Source organism: Eretmochelys imbricata, chromosome 22 (genome assembly GCF_965152235.1).
Source record: "Eretmochelys imbricata isolate rEreImb1 chromosome 22, rEreImb1.hap1, whole genome shotgun sequence".
In the NCBI taxonomy this organism is placed as follows: domain Eukaryota; kingdom Metazoa; phylum Chordata; order Testudines; family Cheloniidae; genus Eretmochelys; species Eretmochelys imbricata.
The window spans coordinates 7922434-7939711 of record NC_135593.1 but is presented as its reverse complement, the minus strand read 5'-3'; the positions used below and the strand labels follow the sequence as shown (position 1 = coordinate 7939711).

General features: G+C 44.2%; 1 protein-coding gene across 4 annotated transcripts in view; it reads left to right on the top strand.

Annotated features, from left to right (window-relative positions):
* APLP2 (amyloid beta precursor like protein 2) overlaps window positions 1–16699 on the top strand; it is a 73764-nt gene extending 57065 nt beyond the window's left edge. For 2 of the 4 annotated variants that reach the window (XM_077840033.1, XM_077840031.1), the window contains 11 exons: window positions 957–1087; window positions 1527–1601; window positions 2900–3058; window positions 3472–3600; window positions 6037–6136; window positions 8797–8970; window positions 9620–9655; window positions 12409–12491; window positions 13431–13505; window positions 14231–14386; window positions 15157–16699. In XM_077840033.1, the coding sequence (XP_077696159.1) occupies window positions 957–1087; window positions 1527–1601; window positions 2900–3058; window positions 3472–3600; window positions 6037–6136; window positions 8797–8970; window positions 9620–9655; window positions 12409–12491; window positions 13431–13505; window positions 14231–14386; window positions 15157–15258 (1220 nt within the window). In that variant the 3' untranslated portion in view covers window positions 15259–16699. The remainder of the gene's footprint in view (window positions 1–956; window positions 1088–1526; window positions 1602–2899; window positions 3059–3471; window positions 3601–6036; window positions 6137–8796; window positions 8971–9619; window positions 9656–12408; window positions 12492–13430; window positions 13506–14230; window positions 14387–15156) is intronic. The other 2 variants (XM_077840034.1, XM_077840032.1) reach the window with 1 other exon arrangement.
* The last annotated feature ends 579 nt before the right edge of the window (window positions 16700–17278 follow it).

Genomic DNA, 17278 nt, shown 5'->3' with positions numbered 1-17278 from the left:
ATGAAATGAGGCCTGTGCTGTTCGAGGTTTGCAGTCTCACATTCGATGTTAAGCAGAGGTCCTGCCTGCCTGTATTTTAAGGCAGGCTAATTTGATTTGAGATATTTGGTCCCATTTAAAAATAAGGGCTAACCCAGTATTCCTGTCATTCACCCTCTCCACACCCCCATTTCACCCTGCAAGATCTAATATCCAAGGTTGAGTGTGACTGAATATGCAGTAGCTGCCATGCTTGGTATGGTCCTTTGTGGTGTATGACTTCATATCCGGATTCTCCATGTAATTGCTCCTCTTGCCAAATTTGAATGCTTCAAGAAGATGGGAGACTTCCTTGCTTTCCAATTGATTGGACAAGTTGAGGTCGTCTTGCTGAACCTCCTCCTGTTGCTGTCTTGTCTCATTCCATTGCCTGTGAGTCCTGCTTGGTGCATCTGATAGGGCAAGTAGGATTGAGGTGTAAAAGCCCTTGCTCCATGGGAATGGGTTGCTCCTTTAATATTCTGTGGGGGATTCCCTGTTGTGATCATGGAGTTTGCTGATGCTGTGTTGAGCCTGTTTGTCAGTGAGCAGCTAATGCAGAAAATGTCCTATTCAGGCAGAGACAAACTGGCATGGCAAGGAAGAGAAAGTTCTGTGTTCTGCAGTCCTACCGTAGCTCCGTTGCTGCGTAACACTTGCCTCAGAATTAATGTAAAGGCTGGACAGATGCTGGTGGCCCCAGTGCATTACTGTGTGTGTTCGGAATGTTGTAACTTACTGATGTTGTTGTGCAGCAAATTGGCAATTTAATTATACCAAAATGAAGTCCTGGTAGGTAGTGGTTCAACACAGTTTGACAGAGGGTGAAGTCTGCAGATGTGAAGGTGCCTCTCCTTCCCCACCCCTTGCAACCATTATCACAATAGGCTAACCCAGGACTGTAGAAATTGTCTGAGCCACTCACTTTCTCTTTCCAGTTCCCCCTCCTCCTGTACCCACTGATGATGTGGATGTGTACTTTGAAACCCCAGCTGATGATAACGAGCATGCCCGCTTCCAGAAAGCAAAGGAGCAGCTGGAAGTGCGACACCACAACCGCATGGACCGGGTGAGTGTCTCAACCTCTCATTCATCTGAGCTGCACGATTGCTGCCTGTCTTCTACTATACAGATCAGTGGCTAGCCACGCTTCCCTTTACAATTACCTTCTGTGTTGCTTTTGTAACATGACCATGCAGCTTTGTGGTTTGCGGGTTTTGTTTTGTTTTTAGTATACCTCCTAGGTGTTGGGACAGAAGTCAGCAGGAGTAACAAACTGGCTGCCCTTTTGGGGTTAAATGCTAAGATTAGACCCTGGGTTGGTTAGAAACAGCTGTTGGTGATTATGGGTGTTCTGATACAGCTGTCTTGTTAGGCCTCTGATTCTAGTACAGCATTGCTAGGTATTCATCTCACCATGTGTGCATGTAAAAATGAGCTAGTCCAGAAATATGTACATGAAATAAGTTTCTGTGCCTTGCTGAACTGTGCTGCTCTTGCCTGCTTAGGTGAAAAAGGAATGGGAGGAAGCAGAATATCAAGCCAAGAATCTTCCTAAGGCAGAGAGGCAAACTCTCATTCAGGTAAGAGTTGAGACACCTTAAAAGGGGGAGCTGATTCTGTTCCCAGAGGTTCAGTGCTTGACATCTATCCTCGCCTGAGTAAGCTAGATAGCTTGTCAGTGTTCAAAGCCAAAGCACTGTGAGTGAAAAGCAGTCCGTCCCTTACTTGGATGAACGCCTAGTAGAGGGAGACTTGACTCAATTGCATCTTTTGGTCTGAAAACTGGAAATGGTGCTACGTACTACCAGTTTCCCCACCTCTACTAGCAGGAAAGTAGCAGGACCATCAGGCATGTCAGCAGCCCTGCCAAAAGGGAACTCTAAACCTCCTGCATTTGTTTTGCTCAGCTGTGCTTGCAAATGAACCCACAGCCCTATTCAGTCTGGCTCTGATGTTCTCTGTGGACACAGGCTTCCTATTTGTGCAGATCTAGTGAAAACCCATGAGGCTGAAAATAAATGGCTTCCTTGCAAACTGCTGAACTCCTGCTTTGCAGGAATGAAATCTCAGTGGAGACCTAGGGTTTGTGATGGGTATAGAATCTTCTGACAGTTGGCTGTTGTAAACTCACACTAGGCTAAGGACAGCTGTTACATTTTCTCTTACAGTAGGCTAAGGCCTCTTTCTCTAGTGTGGTCTGTTCACATGGTTTTGTAAATCCTCTCTGAAGCCTATATCTTCTCTCTACCAATTTTATTCCTAGTTTGGGAAATAGTTTTTCATGGTTTTTAATGGCACATACCGAAACTTAACATGGTGTTTCTACTCTGGTCCATCGTGGTGGTAATATACATAGCGTTGACAATGGTTTACTACTGCCAGGGAGCTCACTCTCTAATACTTTGAGCACCTATAGGTGAACAGATGCTAGATCTAGTGCCTTTCATAAAATTAAATTAATAGCCCTGCGAGGGAAGGAGATGGTATTATCCCCATTTTATACAAATAAGCAATAGGCGGATTCTTAAATCAAGTCCGTACTAGAGCTGAAATATGATCTGGATCATCTGATTCCAAACCAGTTGCTCTAGCTGCAAGACCCCCTGCCTTCTCCACAAACAGTTTAAATTGTTGTGAAGTACATTTGAAAGGCATATTGGACTATCATTTTAAACGGCACATTTGAAGTCAAAATCAGTCTTCTGTGTCCTTCTTTCCTTACTGTTAGATGCCTTGGGCAGGGAGTGTGGGATGCGACCATCTCGGTACACTCTAAGGAATTAGATTAGCAAGAGTAGGTGTTCTAGCTAGGTTCATTCCTCTCTGTTGCTCCAGTGCTGTAGCAAACTTACATAAGTTCTGTTTCTCTCCTTTCCAGCACTTCCAGGCAATGGTTAAATCTCTAGAGAAAGAGGCAGCCAGTGAGAAGCAGCAGCTTGTGGAGACTCACCTGGCTCGAGTGGAAGCTATGTTGAATGACCGCCGTCGGATTGCCTTGGAGAACTACTTGGCTGCCCTACAAGCTGACCCACCACGAGTGAGTTTGTGTTGGAGCATTTGAGAGTGGCATGAACGGTGACCACATGGGCTGAGGTGGGGAAGACTGGAATGAGCCTTGTGGGGGCATGGGTTAGCATGCTGTGAAAGCAGACTCTTAGAAAGCTGTGCCAAATCATGGTAACTGGTACCAAAGACCTATCAGCAGAGCATCTGAACTCATTAAGTGCTCTGCTTATTGTCTAGAAAACTGTACTTAGTTCTCTCTACCTTCATACTTCAGGCATAGCTGTTTGTATCCAATACATGTACTGTAAAAGGAGATTAGATGTTCTGTCAGTACTAAAACGGAGTAGACAATTTTAGATATATATATATATTTAGTGTAATTGTTGAATGGGATCCTGTTCTTTGTGCCACCAATTGAATTTTAACTCTTCTTAAATTCTGCAGCCCCACCGCATCCTCCAAGCCTTGAAGCGTTATGTCCGTGCCGAGAACAAGGACCGTCTGCACACTGTCCGCCATTATCAGCATGTCCTGGCAGTTGACCCAGAAAAGGCTGCACAGATGAAATCTCAGGTACAAAAGAATGTTTCTGTCAAGGGAACATTGTTACTCCAGGAGTGGTTCATGGAGACAGTCTCTAGAAAAGCCTTTCCCGGAATCTATCCCACCTCCATGCTAAATGACGGAGTACCTTAGGAGCTTGACATCTTTGTGTACTGAAGAGGAACTCTCATTTCCCATTTTGAATGCATGCTGGTTGTTGCTAAAGACGCTCTCCTTAGCACCTACCCGAATGTTAAATACTTACTGTTCAGATAGTACCCTGGAATAGTCTACAGTTTAGCCATGCATTATGCATAATATCTGGCCAGTTCAATCATTAAGTAGTTTCAGATGCAATATCTGCCCTTAAGCCCTTAGTTAACTTCTGTGGTTTTACATTCTAAAATTTCTTAGAGTAACACTGAAGGCCCAACCAAGATCAGAACCCTATTGTGCTAGATCCTGTAAGTGCATATAGTAAAAGACTGTCCCTGCTCCAAAAGGCTTACACAAGCTTAGATGAGACACGTGTGGGAGGGGGAAACAAGCACAGAGAGAAACTGACTTGCCAAAGGTCAGCGATAGAACTGAAAATGGAATCCAGGCTTCGTGAGCCCCAGTCCTGTGCCCTAGCCACTGGACCATGCTGCTGTTCCTCTTTCTAAAAAAGGCTTCTTTCCCCCGATGCTGTGTGAAACGCCCACACAAATGAAAGGGAACAGGCTGCATTGGGGAGATGGTGATACTGGTGACGCAGTATGCTGTCAAAGGCACAAAATAAAGAAACCAGTATCTTTCATTAGTGTCTCGAATAGTAACCTGAGGCTTTACCTGTAATAATGCAAGGCAAAATTTCAGAGAGAATTGTGGGCTTTGGGAGTGAGACTAGGACAGGGGCTTATCCCTAGATCTCCCCCACTGCAGTGCACAGCACTACTGTTAGTATTCAGAAGTTAATCGAAGTATCCTGTTTCCATTTGCAGGAGTTCTTTGGGTATCTGGTTTCACAAACTTCAGGTTGACTTGAGGTGCTGGTGATGGACTCTGAACTTTTGTCTTTAGAACTTTCTGCATCAAACTGTTCCCTGTCCGTTGGTTTACACACATTAGACAGGGTCCTGTAGTAAATACAACGCTCAGTGACTGGGAGCTGTCTCCTAATGAAGAATATCCAGTACTCTCGTCGGAGACAGCCCCGTATATCAAATACACCCCCCTCCCCCCGACTCCTTTGTTCTTGTGCTGCCAAAACCCCACAGTGGGGTATGTGAACTGTAAGCTTAAGCTAAGACCTAAACAGCCCTTAATTCATTCTGAAGCTTCAGTGTCAACAAATTGACATGCGAGGAATGTGGTAGTACAATTCAATTTGAATTCGCTTTACTTTTCAATGCACTTTCAGCTTCTCAGTCGATTTGCTTGATTGACAGGTGGCCACATGTAAAATTAAATTGCTTTCATCCCAGCTTTTAAAGGTCAGAGTCACTTCTGACTATAAAAGCAGGTCCATTCAACTCATTAATTTTCTTCAACATTTGGCCATCCATATTAATGGTCTCTCTAGTCCACGTGATCCCTGATCATGTAGCACCCTCTGTGGGTGAAGTGTGGAGTTAACGTTAAATTTAACATGAGCCTAATGGGTGAATTGAGGCTATGTACAATGTGACCCAATTTTCAAATGAGGGCAGCGAACTGCTGCATATAGGCATGTGGTGTATTGGGTTGAGAAGTGCATAAAATGCCCTGTGTCCTAATTTAGATGTCCTTGTTTGAAAATTGGGCTTACTGAGCAACATGTGCTGTCTCCGAACTTACACTTACTAATAGATAGATCTATTATGTGGGTGATGGGGGGAGCCCAGAATTCCACTAGAACAAAGTATACACCATGGTAGTTTTGTGGCTTGTAAAGCAGCAGCGTGACTAAGACCCTGTTCTGCCCAGAAGTTGTGTGTAGACTCAGCATTGTATTGCCAAAACCATGCTTTTTGTTTGGCTTGTAAACATTCTTGCCATCCTTTGGGTCTTCACTCACGTGCAGTCTGTTAGACCAGGGGCCCTGCCCTGTACACCTTGGCACACCTAGAGATCTCCACTGCCAAAGGGAGGCAGGATTTTCAGTTTACTACTTGTCTGCAGTTACATGAAACAGTATTTAATATTGACCATAGTTAATGTCTGTCAGCATCAATTTGTATGCTTCTGAGAAAAAACTGATTGCTGTAGGAAGTAGGATTCCTCCCTGGCCCCTGCTGCAATGTGCAAATGGCTTGTTGCTTTATGTGGAGGCTGCCTTCCTGTGGAGCATGATATAAGCCAGTGCCACAGTTGGGTTATCTGACTTGATGTACCAGTGAACTGTCTGATCTTATGGCAAACTCTGTGGTCCTGTTTCTGTAAGATGATGATACTACAGATGCATTACCTTCTGTGGTTCTTAAATTGGCCCTTTTGTGTTGTCAGGTGATGACACATCTCCATGTGATTGAGGAGAGGATGAATCAAAGCCTGTCTCTGCTCTACAAGGTACCGTACGTGGCTGAAGAAATCCAGGATGAGATCGGTTAGTACTTCTCTATGCTGGTGCTGATAAACTAGGACAGCTCCAAAAAAAACCCCACCAAGGCCACATTTCTCAGGGCAAAGTGAGATTGTCTGAGATTCAAATCACCAAGGCCTGATGAAATGCATCCTAGAATACTCAAGGAGCTGACTGAGGACATATCTGAGCCATTAGCAATTATCTTTGAAAAGTCATGGAAGATGGGAGACATTCCAGAAGACTGGAAAAGGGTAAATAAAGTGCCCACCTATACAAAGGGAAATAAGGAGAACCCGGGGAATTACAGACGAGTCAGCTTACCTTCTGTACCCAGAAAGATAATGGAGCAAATAATTAAGCAATCAATTTGCAAACACCTAGGAGATAAGGTGATAAGTAACAGTCAGCATGGATTTGTCAAAAACAAATCCTGTCAAACCAACCTGATAGCTTTCTTTGACAGGGTAAAAAGCTTTGTGGACGTATGGGGGGGAAGCGGTAGATGTGGTATATCTTGACTTCAGTAAGGCTTTTCATACGGTCTCACATGACCTCCTCATAAGCAAACTCGGAAATAGAATCTAGAGCTACTATAAGGTGGGTACATAACTGTTCGGAAAATCGTTCCCAGAGAGAGAATAGCTATCAGTGGTTCACAGTCATGTTGGAAGGGCATAACAAGTAGGGTCCCGCAGGGATCAGTTCTGGGTCCTGTTCTGTTCAATATCTTCAATGATTTAGATAATGGCATAGAGAGTACACTTATAAAGTTTGCGGACGATACCAAGATGGAGGGGTTACAAGTGCTTTGGAGGGTAGGATTAAAATTCAAAATGATCTGGAGAAATAGTCTGAAGTAAATAGGATGCAATTGAATAAGGACAAATGCGAAGTACTCTACTTGGGAAGGAACAATCAGTTGCACACATACAAAGTGGGAAATGACCGCCTAGGAAGGAGTACTGCAGAAAGGGGATCTGGGTGTCAGAGTGGATCACAAGCTAAATGAGTCAACAGTGTAACGCTGTTGCAAAAAAAGCGAACATCATTCTGGGATGTATTAGCAGGAGTATTGTAAGCAAGACACTACAAGTAATTCTTCTGCCCTACTCTGCACTGATTAGGCCTCAACTGGAGTATTGTGTCCGGTTGGGCACCACATTCCAGGAAAGATGTGGACAAATTGGAGAAAGTCCGGAGAAGAGCAACAAAAATGATGAAAGGTCTAGAAGACATGACCTATGAGGGAAGATTGAAAAAACTGGGTTTGTTTTTAGTCTGAAGAAGACTGAGAGGGGACATACTTTTTCAAGTACATAAAAGGTTGTTACAAGGAGGACAGAGAAATTATTGTTAACCTCTGAGGCTAGGACAAGAAGCAATGGACTTAAATGGCAGCAAGGGTGGTTTAGATTGGGCATTAGGAAAAACTTCCTGTCAGGGTGGTTAAGCACTGGAATAAATTGTCTAGGGAGGTGGTGGTGGAATCTCCATCACTGGGGATTTTTAAGAGCAGGTTGGACAAACACCTGTCAGGGATGGTCTAGATAATACTTAGTCCTGCCAAGAGTGCAGGGGTCTGGACTAGATGAGCTTTCGAGGTCCCTTCCAGTTCCGATTCTAGGCTCTAGTTCAACTACAAATGATTTGGCTGATGCCAGCATTGAATGGTAAAAATTCTCTGGCCTGTGCTATATAGGAGACTAGCTGTTGTAAAGGTCCCTTTTGGCTTTAAACTGTGAAGCTATAAAAGGCTACAACAATTTCACAGTAACTCTCAAGCCTCCTTTCTTCCCTGCCCTGGGGTAAAAAGGAGATCAGTGAGTACAAGCAGATCCCTGCCCTATAATTGGAATGTCAGACTGTCTCATTCACCCCCACCATACACTCCTTGTCACAAATGTCTCTTGGTTCAGATTGTACCACCTCCTCTAGCCAGTGTCTTTATTGACGGCCCAGGATGGAGATCCTCCTTCAGACTTAACACAGGTCTTAAGTCTGACAACCCACAGGAAGACCAGCTTCCCCCGCTGCCCCACACCAACTACATTTAAAGGATCATGCACCCCACTTTCTCCCCCAGCCGACTCAGTCTGTCTATATTTGATCCCTTTTATTCAAAGTCTACCACTCTTCCGTAAGCGCTCGGCTACTATACTGATGGGTACCAATATGAGAATTTAGATAGACATTGTAGGAAAATTCTAATCCTTAAACAGTGCAAGGTGTTGAAACAAAGGGACACAAATTGGCATGGTCTAAAGAACAAATCATTAGCTGGCTGAGCTATAATCCTAGTTCTGGTGTATTGTAGCTTCAAGGACCAGCTGCATGCTGCTGTTACACAGCACATTACCAAAATAGCAGGAGTTTTCTATAGGGCAAGGAGTAAGTTATTGCCTTTCTAAAACCCTGGCCATACAGAAGATGATGATTTGAACATTCTTTGAGAGAGGCTACGAAGCATTAGTTTCCCCCTGCAGACGTTCATGTTGCAGCCTCTTCAAACTAGTGTCTGTGTCCCTGTCCCTATAAAAGACAACCAGATGGCACAACTGCATTCTGAGGAGCAAAAATTGTTGTTCTTGAAGCAATGAGGAGTTCTAGCAACTGCGTTCAGTATAGGAAACAATTTCTTCCTCCTCTTACTCTTCTCCCTGGCTGCTTGTTCACCGTTACAGATGAACTGCTTCAGGAGCAGCGTACTGACATGGACCAGTTCACATCCTCCATCTCAGAGTCCCAGGTAGATGTCCGAGTCAGCTCTGAGGAAAGTGAAGAGATACCCCTCCAGGAGGGCAAACCCTTCCGTCCATTCCAGGTGAAGACCTTCCCAGCCTTGCCTGGAAACGAAGGTACGTAGAGCCAAAAGTGTGCATTTGTTTTAGGGAACCTGAACACATTCAGCTGAAATGGACATCAAAGCCCATGCAATACAGTGTGCTCTATCCCTCTGTGGACTTTCAGGGCTGAAGCATTTGCTGCAGAATTTCCCATGAGAGCACTACTGTCAGAGCTGCCTGTATGATATAAAACCTAAGCTGTCCATCTCATCAGAAGATGCTCTACTGGTTTGGGACAGAGCCAGTGCAGCTAGTAATCTGCAGTCCCTAATAGCTATCTTAGTTTGTCCTTGATTTTGATGCTGTTGGCCATTTCCGGAATTTTATTAATTTCCCTTTGCAGGGTATGCTAATTTTTTTTTTTTTTTGGTGCTGCTTGATTCTGGAATTCTTTCTCTAACCAAAATGCTCCAGTGTAACATTGAACTTTGTTACCAAAAACTGCTGTGGGGGAGTCTTTTTAATCAAAGGGTGTTGACAGCTGGCATTTGTGTGGCTTTTTAATATATTTTTTTAAAATGCCTGAACAGACTAAGCTATAACAAAGCTGTAAAATAAAAGCTTTATCCAGGGTCAGTCAGAAATCACGCAGAAGCCTTTTTCCCTTTCTCTCTTAATCTCCTTTTTCTGCTATTTTTGTTTTTGTTTTCCCTCCTGCTAGATCCTCAGCCGGATTTGTACCATCCAATGAAGAAAGGTTGGTTCTAAGCTGCTCCCTCAGTGTCTCCCATCACTCCCCTACCTTTAAAGTGTTTGGTAGCTTCATTTTTAGTTTCTCAATCTCACCTTCTTTTCACCTTCCTGCTCTGTGTAGATGACCAGGGCTGACTTAGCCATGCCCTGTTTTGCTAAAGAAACAGGTTAGTTTGATTGCATCAGTGACCTTTTTCCAGTCTATCACAGGAATTCTAGGAATGCATAATTAGTTTGCCCCCAAAAGCAATTTAGGTTCAGCAGTCCCCTTGGGAATTGTGTAGCAGTTCTCACCATCTTATTTTGAGAGATGTTTAGCACTGGTTCAAAGAAATTTGACAGCATGGAAGGTAAATCCAAATACAGTTTCATGTACTGTAGTGTCTGTTCCTCCTACCTGGTGACCGCACTAACACAGGAGTGAGCAACTCTGGAGAGAGGGTGAGGATTCGCTCTGGCACTCAGACAGTACCCAACAGGGCATGTATCTAGTGGGACCTAGTATCATGCAGGCAAATGATTCATTCATTCATTCACTCTGCTTTATAGTATCCTTTGCATCTTCCCTTTTTAACATCTAGAATGTCTTTGTACTGTGCTAGTTCTCAGTGTTCATCTATTTCTGCTTTTAGGTATACCAACATTGCTAGCTCTTGCTTAATTCATGCAGCAAAGGACTCTGGCTGAAGGGGGATTGACTGGGAGGTGGAGAACTGACAGTAAACAAATTGCTTTAATTTGTCAAATCCTTTGTTAAATACTGTAGAATCAGACCTAGCTTGTCTACTAGTCTGAGTGTGCCTTCTCTAGGAGAAGGCAAGTCTTGTAGTAACGTTTGTGTATGAAGACCCTTGCTATTTAGTCGTGCTCATGTAGCATGCTGGAAGGGATCCCATTTGCTTCAACCTGCTTTTGATTCTAAATTTGCTCCAAAATTTCCCAAGGTGAGAACTTTTTTTTATAACCGTTTAATAACGACACAAGTCACTGTTGTAGTCCAGAGGTTGGATAGCCTGCAACTCGTTTCACTTTTGAATATTTGTTTAACTGCAACTGAAGTGAGCTCCATTCGTGGTCTGGAACAATTGGCAGCTGACTGAATGTGGACACTGTACTTTCACATTGAATTCAAGAAGTGAGGAACAGGCTGATCTTTTCCCGTTTAAGTAAATAGCGAAGCTCCCACTGACTTCAGGGGCAGAGGATCAGGCCCTACATTCTCCCTCTTTCAGGATATTCCATAAAAAGCTGCTGTTTTCCAGGGATGTATATAATCTAATCAGCTGTATCTCTGAGCTCCAAGAAGCTTGGGCTATTGAACAGTGCACAGCACTATACCAAATGGCAATACTTGTCACAGCAGCTGAATTCCCAGCTTAGAGACAGCTATGTTGGCTCCTTAGAACTGGGCAAACAGCCACAGGCCAGGGTTGACAAGATGGTTCTCTAGAAACACTTTCGGTTAATATCTCCAGAAACTCTGAACTATTCACTTTCACAGTAAAGTGACCCACCTGTGCAGCCCTGGAAAGTGACAGGCAGCTGTGGTTGTGCCTAGAAACTAAATGTCTCCAAAGAAGCATATGGGGAAGGGGATGCAATAAAACCCCAGCAGCTCCTTCCTGGCGGAGCTGGAGTGAGACATTCGTTTCCTTGGCATTTTCAGGCAATAAAAGCTGTCATGGTGAAGGCTTGCCCTGGAGCCAACTCTCCTTTCCTCCCCCTCATCAGAGAACTTGCAACAACTCCATCAGCAGCTAATATAATGCATTAGCCAGGCTGCAAGCTCAGCAAGTGCCCAGAGGTGTGTTCAATCATTTAGAAGTACTGTATTAAGTGCTGTATGTAATATTTTCCCCAAATGCCCCACTCTGAAGCTGGAGGCTCAGCTGAGTTTGGATTGCAGCCCCATTGTCCCCTTTGCTTTGTCATAGGTGTTGTGAAGGACACTTGTTTTGCATACCCTGATATTTGATGCTCACCATCTCCCAAGTTGTTAGCTGTAGACCTAAGTTGTGTTGCATCAGCCTTTTCTGTTCTGATCTATTTATAAAAGCTCCAGATCAAACTGTTTATGCAGAGCAGCCTGTTGTTAGTTGATGTTCTCCTTTGCAGCCCACACTAGATTTCAGCCCAGTCATGGATGAGTGAGACTCTGATTCAAGGACTAGCTTATTTTCTCCCACCTTTCTCTGGGATTGATTGCTTTTGGGCCTGTGCCAGTGGTGGGACAACAGCTCATTACAGAGCTGTGCTGGGTGACCTTGCAACTCCTGTTCCTGAGGCACTTGCTGATGTGCTTGATCTTGACAGAGATGGTGCTGACCGTGCTGTTGTGTAAAGTGCTCCCTGTGCACTGTTAATGGAGAGGAGGGTATGTTCTACCTTCCTGGAGTCATGGTGATCCAGCAATGTTCTTCTCCGCTCCCTTTATTTGTTGCCATAACAGGGTTTTTGTAGCAGAATAGTTGTGGATTTACACTCAACACCTTTGTGTGCATCCTCTCCTCTCCAGTCACACCCACTGCATTTGTCTTCATCAACCAGGAAACGCCCAAATCGTTTCACTGTAGCTTAGCACCAGCTCCCCCTCCTGAAGCATAGCATGAAGAGGGGCTAGTACTTGGCAGCCTGCGCTCTGAATCTCACTCGCAGTGACAGCACTCCGGAGAGTAGGCAATCTTTCCTAGTTGCTGCTAAGGTCTGATGAATGGTGTCTGCCTACATCTAATGTAACACTTAACCTTTTTGGTGTAGGTTCTGGCATGGCTGATCTGGATGGACTGATTGGGGCTGAAGAGAAAGTGATTAACAGCAAGAACAAAGTGGATGAGAATGTGGTAAGCCCTCTGCCTGTATTTTCTAAAGCACAGCCTGACTTGGAGACTAAAGAACATTAGTGGCTTATTTCCATGCCTTTTTCCTGCTCATGGAATGTCAGTGTTTTCATTATCCATATGGTGCAGGGGAGTTGGTTTTTTCTGACTAACATAATTTCCTAATACTGTTTAGTGCTGCAAGTGTGGGAGGACAAGGGAAGGGGGAGATCCAGAGCCCCCAGTTGTAGAATGACTTGTTGAAGTGTCTGGTTTAAAAATGGCTTCCCTAGATAGAAAGCAGAGCTCTTTGATAGACAATGAAACCTGCTGAAAACCCACCTTTGTTAGGCAGCTGCCTGTCTTCAGACCACATCAAATGTACTGAGTGCTGTTCTGCTCCACCTCTACAATAAGACCACATCTACTAAGCAGCTGATGGTTTTGGCGATGTTTTTCAGTGGTTTAACAAGCTTTGCTGGCCACTGAAACTGAAAGCCAGTGACACGGTGCATACACTGTTTACTGTTGGTATTGGTTCGATCTTCAGTGGCATGAATGAGTTGAATTCTAGTTGCAGCCACCTTGCCCTCCTTCTTGGGTAAAATCAACACTGGGGTTTGACTTCTAAATTCATTTTAAAGCCAAGAGGATCGATTTATGTAACACAGCTGAAGTGCCCAAAGCAAATGTCTGCAGTTGAACCAAGGTCCTTGAGATAGTCTCAGCTTGGCCTCAGTTTAATTATTCCTGCATGTTGTGATGCTGGCACAGTGGCTGTAAATGGCTGATGGCTATCCCCTTCTTGTGAGAAGGTGGTGGGCATCTAGCAGAGTTGAGTGGCTGTTGACCCAGCCAAAGCACTCTGCTGCATTGTGCAGGAAAGGTCTCTTCTCCAGCCATGAGATCCTATGCCTGTTGTTCCTGGCTCCTTGTATAAAATGCCTTCGTGACTGTTTTCAGGTAATTGATGAAACCCTTGATGTGAAGGAAATGATTTTCAATGCAGAGCGAGTCGGTGGACTGGTGGATGAGCCGGTATGTATGTGGCCACCCAAAAAAGGGACTTAGCAGTTAGTGAATCCTAAAATCAATTTCAGCGTCTGGTGTTTCTGTGTGTCCACTTACTCTGAGATGTCTCTAAAGTTTTGGGAATGGCAGAACCCTGCTGATACCTTGCAGGGAGTGGCATTGCTCTGATTTCTTCCCTAGAACTACAGTTCTACGTAGCTACCAATAGAGAATGACACTGACTTGCTTAAAAATGCCTTGTGGGACCCGTAAGCAGCATGGGTCAGCATCTTGTGGGAAACCATTTGTTAGATTCCCTTTTTGCAAGGCAGGGAGAGGTTAAATATTCAGGTTTCAGAGTAACAGCCGTGTTAGTCTGTATTCGCAAAAAGAAAAGGAGGACTTGTGGCACCTTAGAGACTAACCAATTTATTTGAGCATAAGCTTTCATGAGTTACAGCTCACTTCATTGGATGCATACTGTGGAAACAGTTTCCACAGTACGCATCTGATGAAGTGAGTTTCAACAGCATGCATCCGATGAAGTGAGTTGTAGCTCACGAAAGCTTATGCTCAAATAAATTGATTAGTCTCTAAGGTGCCACAAGTCCTCCTTAAATATTCAGGGTGCCAAGCATAATCGCTCATGTCTTCATATCACAGATGGTTTAAGACCTTATTGGTGGCTACCTCCTAGGGTTGCATTTAAGTATCTCCTTCTCCTTCTCACCCCCTCCCCCCCTTCTCTGCAGGATAATGATAGCTCCCTTCGTGAGGACTTCAGTTTGAGCAGCAGTGCCCTCATCGGTCTCTTGGTGATTGCAGTTGCCATAGCCACAGTTATAGTAATCAGCTTGGTGATGCTAAGGAAGAGGCAGTATGGGACCATCAGCCATGGGATTGTGGAGGTGAGACACAGCTTCTGCTATACTAACTGAGCAGGGTAATTGTTAGCATTGAGTTAGTTTATGATGCTGACACCCCTTTGTGCAGTATCCTCAGATTTAAGCATCTCAGCTCCTACAGGGTTCTGGCTTATGTATTAGCATGCAGGTATTTTTTCATTAGTGTCTCATGCTGGGATCTACCACTTAACAGTGGTCTTCACTAATCACAAAGAATTGAGCTAGGCATCCGTGTCTGTCTGAAGATGGGATTTGGCATTAAATGAGCTTTCAAGCCTAAATCTTGAGCAAGGGAATAAGCAGGTCTGATGGATAGTAATTCACCCTCCACATAATGTAGCAGCTATTAAAGTGCATGGAGCTGGGAGGCAGCAGCAACTTGATTTTTATCCTAGCTGTAATGGTGACTTAGTGCAGCTGGGCTGCTTTACCTCTTCCTCCAGCATGTAAAGAGACATGATCTGTTTCACATTCATATTTGTACCATGCTGTTTAAGTGTCCTAAAGAAACATTCTTCTCTATCCACTGCTCAGTCTGATATGTGGGGCAGAGGGCAGGCAAGAGAAGGCCTTGGGAGCCAGACAGCTTCTGAATTTTTCACCACTTGCCAGGGAATAAACAACAAGCTGCCTCCAGTGGCTGATGGTATTTGTTGTATCTTGCCACCTGTAGTTCTAGCACCTTCCCAACAACCATAGTTGCGAAGAAGTTAGACCTGCAAATTGCTGTGGGGACTCCATTGAGTTTGGTAACTGTCTGGTCTCTTTTTAAGGTTGACCCAATGCTTACCCCAGAGGAGCGGCATCTGAACAAGATGCAGAACCATGGCTATGAGAACCCAACTTACAAATACCTGGAGCAGATGCAGATTTAAAGGATCTGAAAATGCAGCAGCCCTGACCGGCAAAGGGGCAGGGCAGGGAGGGCCAAAATGGTCCAGTGTTTTGGATCGACTCCTGACCAACAGTTGCTTCAAGGGGACTTCATCTTACATTCAGAACTCCTGGATCATTAAGACTATAATTACTACTGTAGAGATGCAATTTCCATTCTTTTAAATGGGTGAAGAAATGATAATATAACAATATATGATATATAAATCTTCTTAAATGGGACAAATGGATCTATTGCAGATATTTGACTGAGATGTAGTTTTTCTTTTTTAAAAAATTAATCTGAAAATCCCAGTTCTGTTGTGTTGTCGTCTGATACAAGCGCTATATATATAAATGGGAAATGTTGATTTTTATTTCTGATAGACCACTTGTATATTGAAGGTCATTTGTACCAGCCACATTGTATAAAGAAGACACTTGTGGCTCTTTGGTCATTTTGGCTTTTATATATAAAGCAGTATTCTTTTTTTTAAGTGAATTTTGCCAGAAGTTGCAAAGAGATTAAATAGGGTTAGGAGCTGTGAGAACATAACTAAGGGTGCAATTCAAAAAGATTAACGAACAGCTTTATAAAAATCCCCTGCTGCCTGCCAGTGATCTGTGCACTTCTGCAGCATAGTGGTGTGGTTTCTAGGAATCTAGACTCCCTGGAGGCAAGGAGTTAAAAGGCTTCTAGCATCTTTGTTTATAGCCATTCTAGTGGAATGTTAGAACATGGTTGTTCTGGAGTCTGCACATTCCCCTGATCTTCTCAATTCAGTCTTGCTCTACAGTTGGAAGTCTTTGATATTGAATTTAAATCCCGCCTTCTGATCCTCTAACCAGTCTCCTTCAGTGCCCATCTGGCATTAGCTGTGCCCTGTTGCTACTACTTTGTAACTTTCTCCAGTCTACCCTCCCCCTACCACATGGTAAGTAGTCTCCAAATGGAGGTTTTGGAGCTCTGCATCTCTTCCTAATGAGGCTGGGCTGTTCTGGAGTTGTGTGCATGCTCAGAATGCCCAAGCCTTGCAATAATCAAGCATTTGGGGAGCTGAATAACATGGGATTTTACTTCAAGTTGGGGATGTGGGAGAGAGATAGGAAATGGATACTGCCTATTTTACAGAAAACTGGATGCACAGACCCTGAGGAGAGCAGGGGCGGTGGGCGGGGGGGCGCGCACGGTGTTCCATTCACCATCATGTCTTTGTAATGCTTGTATAGTTGATGTTCATGCTCATGGCTTTTTTAAATCTGGAGGTTCTGGTAACCTGTGGTGTATTTTTTCTATTTTCCTGTGACTTTGTTTTACCCCCCTGCCCCCCCTTCCGTGTCTCTTCCCACTATGCACAGATTTAACTTAACCTGCAAACTCCTTAATGTGGTCTGTGGGGAATGTACAAAGTTTAAACACATCAATAAACACTTTAACTTCCAGATCGATTTCTTTCTTTATTCATGGGTGTTCGGGATCTTGTCTCTTCCCTCCTTGCCCTTGTCAAAGCCCAGGGGAGTTTTTCCCTTTTTTACACACCTACAACTCCAGTTCATAGTTAGTCCTTGAATGAAAGGACTGCTGCTCACTGTTACTGAGGGGGAAGTATTCTCCCTGCACCAGCACAAGGAACATTCATAGTGCACTCAGCTCTGCTAATCTTTGTGAAGAGAAGGGGACAATAGTGATGTAAACCAACCGTGAGGACTACTTTATAGCTGTCTCTCTTCAGGCTGCAGCTGTCTAACAAACCAGGTACTCCAGTGTCTGAGCCATGGCTTCTGTTCATGTTCAGATTGTTTCCAAAATGCATTCCAAGTTAGCTAGTTCTGATGCCAAATTCATTCCCTGGGTACAGGCTGATGCTGGCATGCTCCCTTAGAAGTGTCAGGACTACAGTGTTCTTCTTGGAGGGCTTGCTTATGTCCATTCCATATTAGGGGTGTGTGCACCTGGAATCCATGGGGGTTCAGCCTCCTTCCCCACTGTCAATTTCCAGCAAGAAGTAACAGGGGTGGGGG